The 17,011-nt window shown below is 41.0% G+C and overlaps 1 protein-coding gene across 4 annotated transcripts in view; it reads left to right on the forward strand.

Annotated features, from left to right (window-relative positions):
* The window catches only part of ZBTB46 (zinc finger and BTB domain containing 46), a 58,032-nt gene that overhangs the window by 32,959 nt on the left and 8,062 nt on the right, over positions 1 to 17,011 (forward strand). For 3 of the 4 annotated variants that reach the window (XM_074920554.1, XM_074920555.1, XM_074920556.1), the window contains 5 exons: positions 1,573 to 1,854; positions 7,807 to 7,979; positions 9,169 to 9,220; positions 9,311 to 9,619; positions 15,860 to 16,035. In XM_074920554.1, coding sequence (XP_074776655.1) covers positions 1,573 to 1,854; positions 7,807 to 7,979; positions 9,169 to 9,220; positions 9,311 to 9,619; positions 15,860 to 16,035 — 992 coding nt within the window. The remainder of the gene's footprint in view (positions 1 to 1,572; positions 1,855 to 7,806; positions 7,980 to 9,168; positions 9,221 to 9,310; positions 9,620 to 15,859; positions 16,036 to 17,011) is intronic. The other variant, XM_074920557.1, reaches the window with a different exon arrangement.

Here is a 17,011-nt window from a genome sequence, read left to right on the forward strand (position 1 = left end):
GTTTTCCAGGTTACAGGAGGTAGGCACTGTACCACTGTCCTCATTAGCATTTTTAATAAGGCTGCGTAGATTGATGTCTTGCCCTGGTTTGAAGTTGTCGAACGCTACAGCCGAGTGCTGGTGGGCCACACTCTTCCCTTTCCGTGAGCTCTGCTGCTGTGAAACTCGTGCGGGAGTAAGCTGATTGCTGTGGTGTGTACGGGCAACCCCTGAATTCCATACCCAGAGAAGTGCAAGATGAGTTTGTGAAAGCAGCAGAGCGTTAATTTTGTGCGTGTCGTACCACTACTTTGAACTGTAATAGTTGCCTCTTGCATTAAGTAGATTTAACTGTATTTTGAACTAGGAGGCAAAAAATGTTCAGGATCTGCAAAACTTCTTTTTCCATCTGATCACTCTTTATCGATACCTTCTCTTTGGATTTGGATTTTTTTTTTTCCCCTCTACATCTTGATAGTACAAATTCTACAAAGGCATCTGTTTGTTGGGAAGCTTTAGCCCTGCTTGCCAGGTCCTGGACTGGGTTTTGAGTGTGTCACCTCTGTTCTGCTGCTGCAGATTCTGGAATAGATAATTGCAGTTTGGTTTACACACTTTATAAACAGGGTAACAGCCCTTTTTGTAGGTAATGTCATTGTTTCCTGTGAAGAACAGAGAGGAGTGTAAGAGTCACGTTCCTTTGCATAAAAATACAGAAATTATTTAAGACTGTAAGAAAGTCAAAGTTCCAATGAGAATCTTTAACTAGACCTCCCCCAAAATGCAAAAATAAAGTGTTTTCACAGGGAGGAATTAGCCTTACCATAGCTTTTTCATTTTTTTTGTTTGGGTTCATTAGCTGATGTTTTTGTTAATTGTTATGCGTTTTATGCAGCTTCCTTGTAGCTACCTGTTGTCAAGTGGCTCATCTGTGTCTTTGGTTTTTGTTTTTAACGGCATCGCTTCTGTATAAAACCCACCCTGTGATATATGCTGGGAACCACTTATTACTGTGTATTTTTCAGATAAGTGACCCCAAGGGATCTATACTAATTAGCAGTCCACTATTACAGGGTGTTTATTACTGGATTTTTCAAAACCTTCATCATGGGGAAGAAAGAAAGGAATGAAAATTTGAACTACGGGAGTAAAATTATGGAAAAAACAGGACTTAAACGTTTGAATGTCATTTCAGTGCTAGCAGACTATCCTGAAATCTTTGTTTAAAATAAAGTTTTCTCCAGTTAGGGGTGGCAGGGGAGGCTGTACCCATCGCTCTCCCTCTGCCCTGCCGTCATGGCACGTGGTACTGAAGTTCTGACCCGTTCGGGGTGCGGATGGACCCCGGCCCGAGGCACAGAAATCCCCAGGCGTGGGGCGGGTCTGAACGGCCGCGTTCATCTTCGGGCTTTTGGAAAATGAGGGGGCCAGAAACAGCTCTCCCACATGAAAAGTGACAATAAAGCCAAACTAGGTGGTGACAAGTTCCTGGTTCTCAGTTGTTCGGACTCGTGGTCAGACGGACCTGCGTGGCTCATGAACCACATCGCAGGACTTTGCTTGTGTCTCTGACGGCATCTTTTTGTCACGCAGGTGCTGACGTGACGGTAACAGAGCCCAGCAGCTCTGACAGCAGAGTGGAGCGATCGGACCCCTACGCCAGCGTGGACGAAGCCCTCCTGGGTGGGGAAGGCAGCTACATCTCACAGCCCCTCACTCCGGAGAAGGAGGATGCGCTCCAGGCCGCCACCGTCGCCAACCTGCGCGCGGCTCTCATGAGTAAGAACAGTTTGCTGTCGCTGAAAGCCGACATGCTGGGAGAGGATAGTTCTCTGCTGTTTGAGTACTTACCCAAAGGCACGCATTCTCTCTCTCGTAAGTTTGTGTTTTTATATTTTTTTTGTTAACTGATGCTTTAAGTGAAATCTTTAGTGAGAAGATGATACAGGTCACTTCCTCGTTACTACCGATACATTTATATCCAGTTTCAAATCCTGCTTAATCCCACTTTCCATAAAATTTGGAAAATTGTGTTTGGTAATCAATCCAACTTTAACGTTAACTGCCAAAGCCATAGAAAAAAGTATTTAGTGTGTGTGTATGTAGTGCTTGTCCTCAAATTTCTGTTGTACTTGTTTGCAGAATGGTACTTAGAAACACAGTACAGAGTATTTGAATCCTTGTGATAACAGAAGTAGCTCCAAAGGTTTTGAATCCAGAATTAACTAATGCTGAGAGGAGGCTTGGCTGTTGCTCCTGTAGAAAAAGTTGTGATTTTGTGGATCGCGTGATCTTTGCTTCTTGCTGTTTGCTTTTTAGACCTCTCTCTGAGTAATGAGCAGCTATTGATTGTTTTGTTATACTCGCACGTGGAAATGAATGTTTCTCTACTTGTGATCTGTTGGAGATGGCTAATGTGTACTGTTATGTGTAGACAGCTTATTTTTTCAGCACACTTTTGTATTTTTGTCATTGCAGTCATAAAATAGTTTGATTCTCTAGCATGCAAAGAAAAAAAAGCATTAATGCTGTATTTTAATAATATTCTCGGAAGATGGGGATATAATTTGTGACATCAAACAGAGCAAGTGGTGGCGTTTAGAGTGCTACATGTTAGTTTTCAGCAGAAGAGGTTTATTTTAATCTATACTGAGAAAATTGACCAATTAAATGGAATGAAAAGTTCACTTAAGATATCTGTTATTTTATTTTATCTTTACTTCTCTCAATGGCAAAAGACAGATAACTTTTAATGGTCACTTGAGTTGTATCATAGAGGGAAATAACTGGACAATGTAACTCTTTTTGCTTCTCATATCTGAACAGTAGAATTACATTTTAAAAAATATTTTTAAGTTCAGAGAAAAAATAAAATGTTTGTACCTTACTCTGCAGCTTAAATGTTTGGGGGGAATTGCTAATGCCACATTCTTGTTTCTTCGACAGTAGTTCATGGTGGAATGATCTCCCAATTCAGTGAGATTTAGACGGTTCAAACCAGGCTCCTGGGTGGAAATCCCTTGGTTGCGATGCAGTAGCAAAGGTCCCGAGCAGCAGTTCAGTCGCCAGGTTGCGTGTGGTGAGAAGGGTGCCCTCGGCTGGCACCGGGGCGGGTGGGAGCGTCGATGGGTGCATGGCTGCGAGGGTCAGGCACACACCACGTGTTGAGTCTGTGACAGGCAAAATCGGCGGTTTCATCTTCCGTCCTGAGAAACTGGAACAGTGACAGGGCTGCCCTCTATCTATCATCCCTCTCTTGCTTGGAGGACTGTAGATTTTCCTTAAAAGCTGAAGGGCCACTTGGTGTAAAGACAAATTAGTATAAGGCAGTCATAAATTTGGGCTAGAAATTAGAGATTGCCTAACCAGATGAGAAGCAGAGATTAGGAACAGGCATGGCATAGGCAGAAGACCAGCTGAGTTTAAAATAAAGCTTGACACATGTAGAAAAGGGGGTAGGAATTGAGGTTACTCATCGAGGGGTGCGATGGCTCGGCAGGTCCTTCCAGCCTGTATTTGAGGTCCCTATTTTCCAGTCCTCTCACTACTACTTGAATTTCATTCAGCTAAGCTTCAATTATCTCATCTTTATGGAAGCAAAGCGAATTGCATAAGACAAAAAGACAGCTTGCTGGGTCTGTAGCTCTCACACCAGTGGGTGGATGTGGCTGTGGCCTGCTAAGAGGATTTTTACAGAAGCAGGGAGTTAAGGGACATATTTTTTCTTTCATCTTATTCAAATTCACAGGTATTGATTTATTTTAATCACTTGAAAAAGATGTTCTGATACAAGACTCTCTTGCTTTTAAGTGGTCGTTATGAAATACAATAGGACATCAAGTTTAATGAGAATTTTCAGTGTATAAAATGACAGTAAAGCAAATGGTAAGAAGATTCTGGAGATCTAAAAGCAGAGACTAGGTTGGTGCTAGCTTTGTAGGTGTTTTTCACATTTTTCTTCAAACACAATTTGAGGATGTTGAGTCATTTTAAGTCCTGGGTTATATTACAAAAAAAAAAAAAAAAAAAAAAAGGCGGGGGGAGTAGGCAGGAGCACAGTGAAAAAGATTATTTAAAAAAAAAAAAAAATCCCCAAACCAGCACAGTGTTCATCTGTTTGATTTGAAAAGGAAATGCACTAACTTCACGAATTTTAAGTGATCAATCTCTCTTGAGTTTAACAAATGTGAAGTGGTTTTTAATCTTAACTGCTCTCACTGGATTGTCTTTGTATTCTCTTACGAAGCACTACAGTAAGTAAAGAGCAGTGTTCGCATTTATTTTTCTTTTCTGGAGGAAAAGATTTAATGGAGGTGGACAGATCCAAAGGGTATATTATACGTGTTTAAAATTCTGATGAGCAGTTTCTAAAGGGGATATTACTCTCCAAGTTACTGCATACACTACAAGTTTTCATTTTTTCTTCTGCATCCTGTTGTAAAAGTTAATAGAGGATACCCCAAGGTTTTCATGTTGGCCGGTGTTCTTTTTTCCTAATTCACTGTACATTGTAATGATTGTATGAGGTGTGAAAATACTTAATATTCTGCTGATGGAAAACAAAGCCCGGGGTGTGTGAGAGGGGTGTTGTATCACTGTGATGTAGTCAAACAGAAGTACAGCGTTTCTAAAGTTAACCAGTTCACACTAATTGAAAATCAGGAGGGAAAATTTAAATATCTTGCCTTTTGGGTATCACAGTTACCAGATAACCTGCAGCTGAAGGGCTCTGAGAATTTATGATGTTCATGGTGGATGGTCAGGATCACCATTGTTCATGTGCTTGTCTGACCTAAAGAACATGCAGGTTTTGCAGAAAAAAAAAAAGTACATGTGGGTTATTCATGGGTAACACTGAGGTCATCTCGGGTACCACTAGTTACTGAATCCGCATGGTTTGCTGTTGGGGATGTCTTTCAGATGAGATAAACTAAACCTCTTATTTCTTATCTTCACATGTTTTCATGGTTTGTCTGTGAAAGCAGGTTGTTATTTGATTTCCAGCTTCAGCAGTGCTGTTCTACTGAGCTCCTTGGTTTGATGGCGTGTCTCTCATTTCATTTACGATACTGAACTTTGGTAGCATTGTTCTGTACGGTTACACCACATCTACAAAAGTCTCAAAGGCTTTAGCTGAATGTTTTTAGCTGGTTTTGCCAAGTGTAATCAAGAGAAGAAGTTGAATATTCATTAGACAATGAATTTATTCGTTTACAGCCTTGTTTTCTCATTTAAAAAAAAAAAAAGTCAAAGCTTTCAGATTTTGGGGTGACAGACTCCCTTAAAGGGCGACTCTTGCACATTTTCAGAATAGTACATTGCATAGTTTTTTATACGTCTATGTTTGGCTTTTCCTGTTTACCCTCTTGCAACTGAAACTGTTTATAGAAGCAATTCCTATGAAGCTTGCTGGCCAAGTGATTACATGGTACACAGAGCCCTTTTCTTTTGGGCAAACCGGCTAATACGTTATTTTTAGTTAGTGGTTCATCGGAGCCAATAATTTAGACTTGCACTGGATGTTAAAGGAATACATTTTACATAGTGGTCAACTCTCCAAGAGGGAGCTAAAGGTATTCAGTTTGGTGTGGAATTTTTGTACGTGGTAAATGCAGATTTAGGGGAGAATGGATGCAATTTTAAACAAGATATAATAACCTTTGCCTTTCTCTTTTCCACAATCGCTTACTGTCCAGCTGTCAGAGAATACTGTATTCATATAAATACTGCTAAACCGGTGCACCATCTTTCACAAGCAAAGCTGACTTGAAGGAAAGCGCTTTTGTTTTCTGATGTAGAAGTTAAAATACTTTTCATTAAATAAAATTAATTTCAATACAAATTCAGGAGGGAAAAAGGTTTCTCACAGTACCAGTCAGAACGGGGCAAAATGTAAATTCAGGTGCCGTTTGCGTTCTCGTGTACAAAATATGGTTCGTTTATGTAGGTGTCTCTGTGTTACTTGCAGTTGTTGAAAATAAATAAATATCAATTGCTGGTTTAAAAAGCATCTTTGTACTTTGTCGTACATCTTCGTGGCTCACGTGGGGTGATTGATTTTATTGGTTCTCCTTACTCCGTTTCATTGCTCGTTCATTAGCCTTAACTTTTGCTTGAAGAAGTGCATAGTTTCTTAGGAACCTGTGTAACTCTGTAGAGGTGCTAATAAAGAATTAATCAAGCCAGACACCGCTGGCTTATCTTTATGTTAAAATACCATTTCTTTAAGGAAGTGGACCCCAGAGATGCCTCAAAGCTGCTGATGGTCACAGCGTGTAGCCTTAATGTAAACGGAGAGGTTTGAATCAGTTTGGGATGTTCAGGGGGAAAAAAAAAAGGAACATGTGGATGTCTAGCTTGGAATTCTGCTATAGACCTGGAGAGCTGGCTTCCTGGTAACAGTTTCTGACAGGAAATACTGACAAATTTGCTTTTTCACCTATTTTTTCCTACCTTGAATTCACAGGGTTTTAGCATTTTGTTGTCTTGCCTTTAAATTAAAACAGCAATAGATGAGCACCATCAGAGTGAAAGCGGGAAGTATTGTTATCACACTTGAATAGAGTTAACTAAGTTGTGAAAGATTTCAATCTGCGATCAAAGCGGAGGAAGGTAAATCAAACATCCAGCTTGTGGCACAAGAGCAGAATTTCCTTGATAGCTGATAAAAAAGTTAGGTTTGGGATTGTTCACATTTAGAAACCTTTGTGTGGTTTCACTCAAATGCTTTGTTGTGACCCAGATCACAGTGTATTGTATTCGGGCATAGTATAAACTTTGACTTGTTATTTGTAGCTGTATTAAAGAGTGTGTTTTTTATATCTGTAAAGGTTTCAATCAGAGTCTTTTGTGTTAGAAATAAAAAAGCCTTTAGGGCATAGAGTGCTATAAATACAAATTTGTTTACTTTTATGCCATATCTGCTTCTGATTTCTCCTGCTTGCTTTTCGAAAATAACGATCTGCTCGATATGTCATTCCAATATTTGCTCGAGGTGTGTGTTAAAGTTCGTTTAACAACTTGTAACGTACGCCGATCTTGATTACACACAGTCTTTATTTGCACGGAGATTTGTCACTGATTATCAGTGCAGTTTCTGGAACGTTGTCTCCCACTTGGCTGTGCTGCAGCGTAGGCAAGAGGGTGAGATTCTGCTTCGGCCAAACCAATAATGTTTGGTTTTTTAACTATGCTAGATTTTTGGAATGTAACGACTGTCACGTATAATTGAATAGTTTTGTACAAATATTTGAACTTCTATGCTTGCTAACTGTAGAACGAAAGGAATATTTATTTTTTTTCCCATCTTTTGTAAAGCACTTTGAGATCAAGGACTGACAGTACTATATTCAATAAAACACTACGGTCAAATCTTGAGATCTGAAGCTTTGACATAAATTTTCAAGAAATTTAGTAGTAGAATAAAGTTCGTGTGGACGTTACTTAAAGATCAAAATGTATGTGTTTGAAATGGTGCTTCTCCAAGGGGTGTCTCTCAGAAAAGCGATTGCTCTGGATATTTGTGCTGCGCTGTGCTGCTTCCTCCGGACGGACTCTTTAGTGACGGTGCCACGCGATAGAACTCCACTACATACATCACACACAGACGAGGCATTTTGGGTGGGGAGGCTGGTTGGTTTTGTTTTTTTTTTTTTTTAAAAAAAAAAAAAAAAAAAAAAAAAGCCTGGCATCACTGCCCTGCTGCATTCCCTCCCACTGACAGAAGATAAGCTGCGAGTGCTGGTGCGCTGCCTTTGCAAGGCCTTTTTTAAAACCACCAGCTGGTGCTAGTTCACGTGGGTGAGATTCGTTTCCTGTGTTCCCCAGGGCCTGGCACCAACTTGAATCGTTCAAGGGGCGAATGTGATGGCAAAGTGGAAGCACCATCTCCCCCGCTGCCTTCATCACACCTTGCCACTCAGAGCCCCCCCGAGATCTGCTCTTCTGGTGAAATGTCACCAGAAACCATGATAAAAGGAGAGGTGCCTTCCTCAACCCAGGTAAGATCATGGGGGAAAATACAAGAAATTTAAATGCAAAGGTATTTGTTTAATCCAATTCTCCCCAGTTAGCAATGCTTTGAAAGACCATAATACTTTACGCTTTGATTTGTTAGCTTTTTCTTTCTTTTTTTTTTTTTTTTTTTTAAATAACAGTGTATTTTAAAACTAGGAAGTCTGAGGTCAGGGCTGGTGCTGTCCTAATTTTAGTCTTTCTGCCTTACCTCAACAGAACTCGTGTTCAAAAACCTGTATTTTATTGTAAATCCCTTTGTTTGCAAAACATTGCATACAAGAATATAATAATGACGTAAAGATAGCCGAGACCCCAGCTATCCATTGCCTGCTTGGGTGTTTTGCATTTGGATTTCTTCTGTCTAAATTTGGATAGAAGCAGGCTGGTTTTCTGCATTACAGGAGTCAGGAATTTAAAACAAAATCCATAGCTTTCTGTGGCTTTTCTTATTCTTAATATTTTTGAATGATACTTTAGTTCTATTAAACATATGGGTGGAAACACAGATTTTTTTTTTTTTTTTTTTTTTTCTCTGCAGTCACCTTAGAGCAAAGTGAGCTGGTCAGAATGGCTGGTAGTCGCTTGCCCAGTCTCCAGCTGACCTGTCCAGGCTGCATCATGCCTCTGCCTCATAGAGGGCTGCCATCTGCCACACGCCGGCATACTGCAAATGGTTTATGAGGGAAAAAAAAAATTAAAAAAAAATCAGCTTTTATTAGTAATTTGGATCAGCAATGCCAGAGCGCATTGCATAAAGGGAACTACGCAGAAGGTGTTTGTTTTCTGTGTGGAAAGAAAAAGTGGCTATGTATGGCTAAGGGAAAATTTTCCAGTTCTGTTGTATCTGCTAAAAATTTTCTATCCAGCGTTTGCTGCTGGCCTGAGTGGGAGCAACAGATGCTTACGGGACTGGAAACGGAGTAGGTACCCAGGACCTAAATAGACACGTTGATTACTGTCTTCAAAACACCGAACCTTGCAAAATCGGGCCCAGTGAACTTAGCTGCTTCGACAGTGCCAGCTTTGGGAGGACAAGTAGGGTTGCCACGTCCGATGATGAGTTTCCCTGAAAGAAGGGGCCAAGGCTGTGACGAGATGGGAGTCTGAGCACTAACTGCAAAGGCGTGTCCTCGTCAATGCTTGCCTTAACTTCAGTATGCTTTTCATTTGCAGGCCGCTTACGATGGATTTTTAGCACTTTGGCAGTTCGATAACTCTGATTCGAGTAAGTAGAGAGAAAAATATCTTTTTAAACTATCATCACTTAAACCAGAAAACACTGATTTGTGCGTGTCTCTGCATATTTCTATTTTAGATACGAGTTTTTCGAGATCGGAAGACATGGACGTCACCGCTGATGGCCTGTTCCTGGATTCAGCCCTGGGCAAGAGGCTGACCTGTGGTTTCTGCAGGAGGGTTTTCCAGTGTGCTGAAGAGCTGAAGGAGCACATCCACGAGCATGCTTTCTCCATGCTTCTCCCCTTCGACTTCGACTGCTCCCGGCCTGGCCTTGCTGACAGCATGTCCCCTGGCCAGCTCGCCCGCTTCCAGTGCTCCAAATGCCCCGCCAGCTTCACTCTGAAATCAAACATGGATCGACACGAAAAGACCATCCATTTCAACTGTAAGAAGATGCAGTGTCCTATCTGTGCCAAGCTGTTTCGAGACAAGACAGACTTAAACCGGCATCTTATGTCTGTGCACTCGAACGAGCGTACTTTTGTCTGTCTCTTCTGTGGCAAGGGCTTCGGTACACAGAAGAACCTCACTAGCCACGTGAAAGCGTGTTACCTGGGCTCTGCCCAGCTGGGCAGGTTTGAGCTTTTGGAGAGTGTAGGACAAAACGAGGATCCTGAGGACACGTAGCTCCTGGCGTGTAAACGAGACACTTAAAACTAGGAAAAGCAAATTGTTCCGTGGTTCTCGTGCTGCGAACGAACGTACCGCAGGTGTAATTCAATAGAGTAACTCCCCAAAGCTGGTCAGGATGATAACGTGCTGGTTCCACATACTGTGTAACTGCAGCCACGGTGCAGTTTTTGTGCAAAAATAACTTTTGTCAGTCCATCTAGCGGGCACTTTGGTCTTATTGGTGTGGTCATACTGTGTGCTTATACTGCCTTAAACTTTTTTTTTTTTTTAAAATCAGTAGATCTCAAAGTGCTTTATAAAAGAAATGGTGATGTTTTCCTCGTATTCCCTGGGAAAATAACATACCTCAGCTTGTTGAGCATGGTAGCAATAGAATTAATAACAGAATTCAGTCTTCTGAGTTCTGTTCTAGTGTTCTGCCCGTTAGACAACTAGGGCATTTCAGGGTGTTTCAGTTTGAGATTAGGGGCTCTGAAAGCACTGGGTTGCTCAGCCCTGTAAGCTGTCTATAAAGTCTGGTTTTCTATGTCAATTAAAGGAGAAGAACCTGCTGCTTGTTCATACGTGCAACAAGGTATATCATTTGGGCTTGAAAGCTGTCGCAGGGCTTGTGTATTTTATTGATACTAGGTTTGAGTGCTTTTAGGACTTCAAAAAAATTATACTGGAGTATGGCTGTGGTTTTCGGGAATTCTGTAAATTTTTCCGACTCGTTTGTTTTATATAATGTAATTAAGTCAGCCAGACTGAATATATGTTCTTGAAACTGAGGAGAGGAGGCTTTACCCAGAAGGTCTAGTTGTAACTCAGGGTGTGCATACAAAAATCAGTAATGGTTGTTACTGGAGGGTAGGAGTCTTACTGTAATTTTTATTATATGAAATATTTTTTTTTTTAAGATTAAATATTTCTCTATCTCTTGCTATATATTTACATGCAAAACCAGATTATACTAACTGTGAAATGAAAGTAACATAATTAAGCGTAGTGCTTCCCAGCTGCTCTGTGTACAACACAGCTTGTCAGCAGCTTGAGCTCTGGCGTTGTAGGGTTGCTTTCCTTAACGTGTGAGACAGGCAGCCGAGGAGACTAAAGCAACTTCTACAAACGGTCTGTAGAGTTCTTCAGAGAAGTTATTTTTCGTAATGTTTTTACATCTCAGGGAGACAAAACCGAGAAATACTTGGCGGTGCACAAAGTGGACTTGAGCAGCCTGGAGGTCTCCAGTAGAGAGTGTCTTGCAGAGCTGTTTTGTGGAGAGCTGGACGAGGGATCGTCTGGTCCCTGCTGCTCGGGTACCGAGGGAGTGGGTACACCCTGGGCAGCGCTGCCCGGCCCCTTCTGCCGGGAGTCGGAGCTTCGGGGAGGCGGCTCCCTGCCCCTCAGAGCTGGGTTTGTGAGGGTCGGGAAGCCAGAGTTTCCCTCCTTGGCTTAGTTAGTTCTTCCTCTTTGTTTCCGCAGGGCACGGTCAGATTTGAGAACATGTTCCTGTATAATCAGTGTAGTGCACCATACTTCACTTTCCTTAAATTTTTTTTTTTTTTCAAAATCTCATTCATTTTTCTCACTCTTGTTCCCATTGACATCTTTGGCATCGTGGATCATGGCTGTCTGTGAACGTGTGTAGTTTACAGTTTGTCAGCTTCCCTTGTTGCAGATGTCAGTTTAATTGCTTTGTCATTTATTTTGCTCTTAAGGAACCAGCAAGTGAGGGAGGAGAAAGCTGAGCCAGAAGAGAAAGTTTTGGCCACAGTGAGTCTTACCTGGCAATCTGGGAGCAGCATGGTAGGACTTGTCTGAATTGGAAAAGTAAGATGCCAGCAAAAGTAACTTCAGCAAATTTTAAAAGGATTCGTTCACTGTGATAATAGTTACTGACACTTCATGTTTGTTCATTTTTCTCATATTTGAGGATTTAATTCAACATGGAACTCTTTTTTTCTATAGTCAGGTCAACTCATTCTCTCTAATAGAGGTTTAAGTAGTATTTTACTTGGCCTGTACATCAGAGGGCTTCCTGAGTTCAGCACTGAGAATTTCCAGTGTTTCTCTTCAGGATCACGGGTAGATTTTTTAAAATGTTAGAACCATAGGGTATAACGTAGCAGAGGCTTAGCGAGTTTGTGTAGAAAACTTTCTGAAAGCAAGATTTTTGCATTCGAAAATGGCATGGGAAGATGTGTAAGTTTGACAGTTAAATTGCACCTTGCTATTTATAACCTTAAATATAATGAGGATTAAGTGGACAAGAATTCTCTTAAAATTTGAGTGTAGTATTTCAGCGGTAGTGCTTTCCCTTCTCAAGTTAATTGCGATGACAATACCAAAGGCTTTTTTCCAAGCATTATTGTGCCCATTTAAAAAATGCACATCATCTGTAAATATTTTAGCAGAGTTAAGTACATAGATTTTTTTTTTTTTTCCACTATGGCACTGTGTATTACATTCTCCACTTTTTGCTGCTCTTCTTCCTGTACTTGTGTCCAGTAGCTGGTTACCTGTGGTGCTGCTGTTAATGGTCTTGATGATCTCATTGCAGATTTTTTCTTGGGACCTTAATGCTGCTATACATGAGTTCTATAAAATATTGTCATTTAGACAAAAGATAATACTCATACCAAAGTTGGTATGTTGTTCATGAAGTATATGTACTTAGGGGTGCATCTGTTTCACAGGAGAGTGGGGAAATGTTAACTCTGCCATACAGTTATTTTTCTAACAATGCTTTTGTTTTTAAGGTGTTTACTTTGGAGATACGAGAACTAAATATATGGCTGTTTGATGGAGCAAAAAACCAAAACCAAACAGTTTTCAATAAAACTCTAGCTGCAAAAAGTGTTCTGTGACTTTTTAACTATCAGCATATTAGAAGCCGAAAATGTTACTCTGGAGCAGTTTAAGCTGAATGCAGGCAGAAGTAAGCCTGAGGGATCCTGAAATCAGAAAGCTTTGCCAATATGTTGTTGGAAATACATTTCTGTGTTGGAAACCTGTGGCTATTTGTGTGTGGAAGTACCGTGGCAGAGGTGCAGGTTGTGCACCTCACGGTTGGAGTTGCCTTTTCGGTTTCTGCAGTAGCTCAGCTATAAAGTGAAGGGACAGGTCGGACAGTAAATGAGAGGAGGCATCTGGTCATTTAGGAAATGACAGGATCAGGTGCAATCTGGCGATGCAGGAAATAAGGGATTTTGTGGTATTCTCTTCTCTAAAGCACTTTTGCTTCGTAATCCTGGTTGCTGTCAGGATCTCCATGTGAGTGTTTTCCAGAGTGAGGTGCTTAAACCTGACTTGCTGAGCGGCTTCCCCTGCTGGCTGTGGTCTACACGTCACGTTTGTGGTGTTGAGCAGTACTGGACATGGCCTTGGCCTGGAGGAAGGAGGGTTACGTGGCCCCTCTTGACTTCCCTTGATCAGCTTACAGCTTGCTTACCTTGTCTAGACTTCATAGTAATAGGTTTATAGTGATCCTGGGGAATGTAAGTGTGTGTGTGGCCTATCACTAATGCTTGAGCAAGATCAGACTGGAAATGTATTTATCATAAATAGCTTTGTATCACAAAATTAATACTTGCTGTAGAAGAAGGTGGGCTCCTTGCGTCTGATTGTATAGACAAATCTAAACGAGACGATAAAAGAAAAAATACTTTTCCTGTAATATAAAAGAGAAAGAGTTTTCATATTCTAGTTGTTTAAAAAAAAAAGTTTAAAACCTTGTAAATCAGGATGGGTATGGGGAAGGGCTGGGTGGTTACATTATCAACAAGAGCTTGCACAAGGCTCTGGGCAATGGGCCATGTTGAAGTTCGTCCTCTGGGAGGTTCCCAAAGCACTGCAAGTGCACAGTCACTCAAAAACCAGCCCTTCCAAATTCCACCCGATCGCAGTGAATAATCTTTACTGATGGGTGAGTGAAATATTCTTTAGCGTTCACTTACCCTGTCATCAGTATTGCAGCCATGGCCCGAGTGAGTAGGGTTTGTTTTTTTTTTTTTTCTTCCTTGAGCTAGAAAATTCTCTCGACAGCTTCACAAATGTGCTGCAAAAAGTCCCACCAAAAAAAAAAAAGCACCTGTAGGGTGGACCACCACCGTTGCTGAACAGCCCAAAGCAGCAAGTTAGGGACACAAGAAAAAGAATATGAGAATATTAGATCCAATTCAAACTGCTAATCAAAGCGTGGAGGATAGCTTTAATCCCAGGTAGTCAAAACAAATGCTAAAACAAAATTAATATCACGGCAGCTTTTAAGATAGATCTTGAACCATGCTTTTAGTCTGCACTAGAACAATAAAAAACTTCTTAAAATACTTCTAAGATGAGCTTGCGTTGAAATGTTTGTTTTGACCGAGAAGGGTGGTGTTACCTTACGTAAAGGTGTCTCAGTAGTGTCATGGAGTTTGCACAGGAGCAACAAACGTACTTTTCACATTGTTTTATCCGTATTGCAAATATGAGACAAAGGAAATTTTAGAAGAAAAGCCCCCAAATTAGGCATTAAACGACACTGAGTACATAGGCCTACTGACTTTCTTGAAGACTTTCTTGACTTTTCTTGAAAAGGCCTATTTTTAAGTAATGTTTTTTCAGCATAAGGTGTAACTCCCAGGGCATTATGTGAGGTACACTGAGGGCATGCACAGTACCTCGGGCTGGTAGGGCATTTGTAGGAGATAACATTTCAATAAGCATCTAAAAATATTGCAAAGTACTCGGTATGTTAGAAGCCATATAGTAGGTCTGGTGTTACCCTTACTCCCTTAGCTCTCCTACATAGCCTGTCTTCATTGACCAAGAGCCATTTACATACACGATTGTGTACTTGAGGTGATTAACTAGAACTTGCTCTTTTTTTTTTTTTCCCCTCTAGTTGTTAGTAAACAATATATTGCTTTGAGAAACAACAATAATTAGGAGAAAAGTGGGTGAAAATGTGAAAATTAACATACTAAGGGAAAGCAACAGCATTATTAGAAGGTGGAGATTTAAGATCATATCCAGGTGGGCAGTCACTTCCAAACTTAGAGTGGGTGGATGCCCTCAGGGAGTAGCAAATAATTCTGTTTTCACCTGCTGTATTTTGCATATGGCACTTTCACATTGTTTGGAGGAGGAAATAACCACCGCAGCTGCCACGTGCATTCTGCTGGCAAATCCGACCCTTGGGCTGTCGATGCTGTTTGTGTCCCCTGGGTCCGCTTCCAGCGCGCTTCTGTGGAGATGACAAGAAGAAAAGAATCAACAATGTCAGAATGACTTCAGAGAATTCATCCCTTTTCTAGTTCAGCTAAATACGATTGGGGAAGGGGGGGGACAGAAAAAAAGCCCATCAGATTGTTTTATCAGGAGGCTTGCAGGGATCGTGCCCTAATTCGATATTAAGCATCCTTTTGTATTTCTATATATATGCTCATAGTAGCTGAGAGTTGGATAACATAGAAGTGTGTTTGTTGTAACTGTCCTGTTTCTTCTGGGTAATCCTTGGTCTCTGCACCCTCGCTGAAATGCTCCTCAAGTGTGTGATGATGTTCCTGCATCACCCCATAAATATAAAACCAAAGCGCCGGGCACTGTCAGGTTGTTAACGCTTGTGGTTTTCTGTTCATGGCTAGTAACTTCTTCTAAATAAGACTATTCTTCTAAATAATTCTAACGCTAAATAATAGTGTTAGAATTTTAGATCTTGATCTTTAGGATAATTCATTATAATAAGCCAGAATTATAGCAGATTGTCAGCCCTTTTATGTGCCATTTAGCAAACGTTAGGCAATGTGTGTTAGACTGTTGTGCATTGGTTTGTTCGGAGGCTTCTTTGGTGAAGGTATTTGAAGTTCTTAGCTTGAATAAGTGCAATAATATAAGAATTTAAAAAATTGTAGATGGTTAAGAGGTGACAATGTGATTTCACAGTGAACTAATTTAATAGTAAACAAGTAGACTGACTGTTTTGAGACATTCCACAAGTAACCTGCGTCTTCCTCTTGCTCTCTTCCAGTCAACGAGTTCACAGTCATCAGGAAGAAATTCAAGTGCCCGTACTGCAGTTTTTCAGCCATGCACCAGTGCATCCTGAAGAGACACATGCGATCCCACACGGGGGAAAGGCCCTATCCCTGTGAGATCTGCGGGAAGAAGTTCACCCGCCGGGAGCACATGAAGCGGCACACCTTGGTAAGAGTGCCCCTGCCAGGGGGGCAGCGTGGCAACCGGGCCCGTTTGTTTGGGGGACAGATAACAGGAGCTTCCTCTGGCTTAGGTTTTCCCCTCCGGGGCTCCTCTGAAGGCCTCTCCAGTATCTTTTCTTCCCTCCACCTTTCAAAGGCCCCGTGTTTTGCTGCCTGTTCATCCAGAGCTAATCTCCACCTGCTCTCCTCGCTCAGCCGGAGGCTTCCAGCCCCGCAGCCCTCTCCTTCCCAGGAGGGAGAATACCTAATGCTGTCTTCAGGATGGAAAAAGAATTTTTCCCTTTTTTTTTTTTTTTTTTTTTTTAATAGGTTGTGAGTGACTCTGTGCAGAAAGCTTTAAAATCAGTCACTCAGCAAGAAGAATTCAAGGCAGAGCTACTCTGGTCTGGCAGTGCTTAGTTATCAAAAATAATGTTATGCCCTATTACAGACGGCTGCTCCAGTGAGGAGCCTGCTTGGTGCCATTGTCTGGCTTTTCACAACTTCCTCAGAAACAAAATTTTAAGCCAAACTGCTTTTTTTTTCAGGGAAGAATTAATTTGATATCTTAAAGTGGTTTCTCAAAGCTTTGTGGTGTTGAGGAAGAGGAAAAGCTATGTTGAGGAAGAGCAAATAGTTTCTACGTAATTATTTCAGTAATGCACACCAGCAAGTTCTGGTGTCCCTCTAATTAAGGTTGTAAAGAAAACATGATTTTTAATATTTTTTTTTTTTTTTTAAATACTGGGATGGTAGCTCTGAGGTTTTAATACAGCGAGATAGTAAAAAAAAATAATCAAGACTATTGACAGTTTCAGTGACCGAGAATTGGTTTGTTGAGGTCATTTAAGCAACTTTTCCCATATTTATATTATATATATATATCCTATTTATATTATGTATTAAATTTTCAGGGTAAATATATCTTACCAGAGGAGGTGTGCTTAGAGTAATTAATGTTTTCCTGGCTGTAATTCTCAAAA

Source organism: Athene noctua, chromosome 16 (assembly GCF_965140245.1).
Source record: "Athene noctua chromosome 16, bAthNoc1.hap1.1, whole genome shotgun sequence".
NCBI lineage: Eukaryota > Metazoa > Chordata > Aves > Strigiformes > Strigidae > Athene > Athene noctua.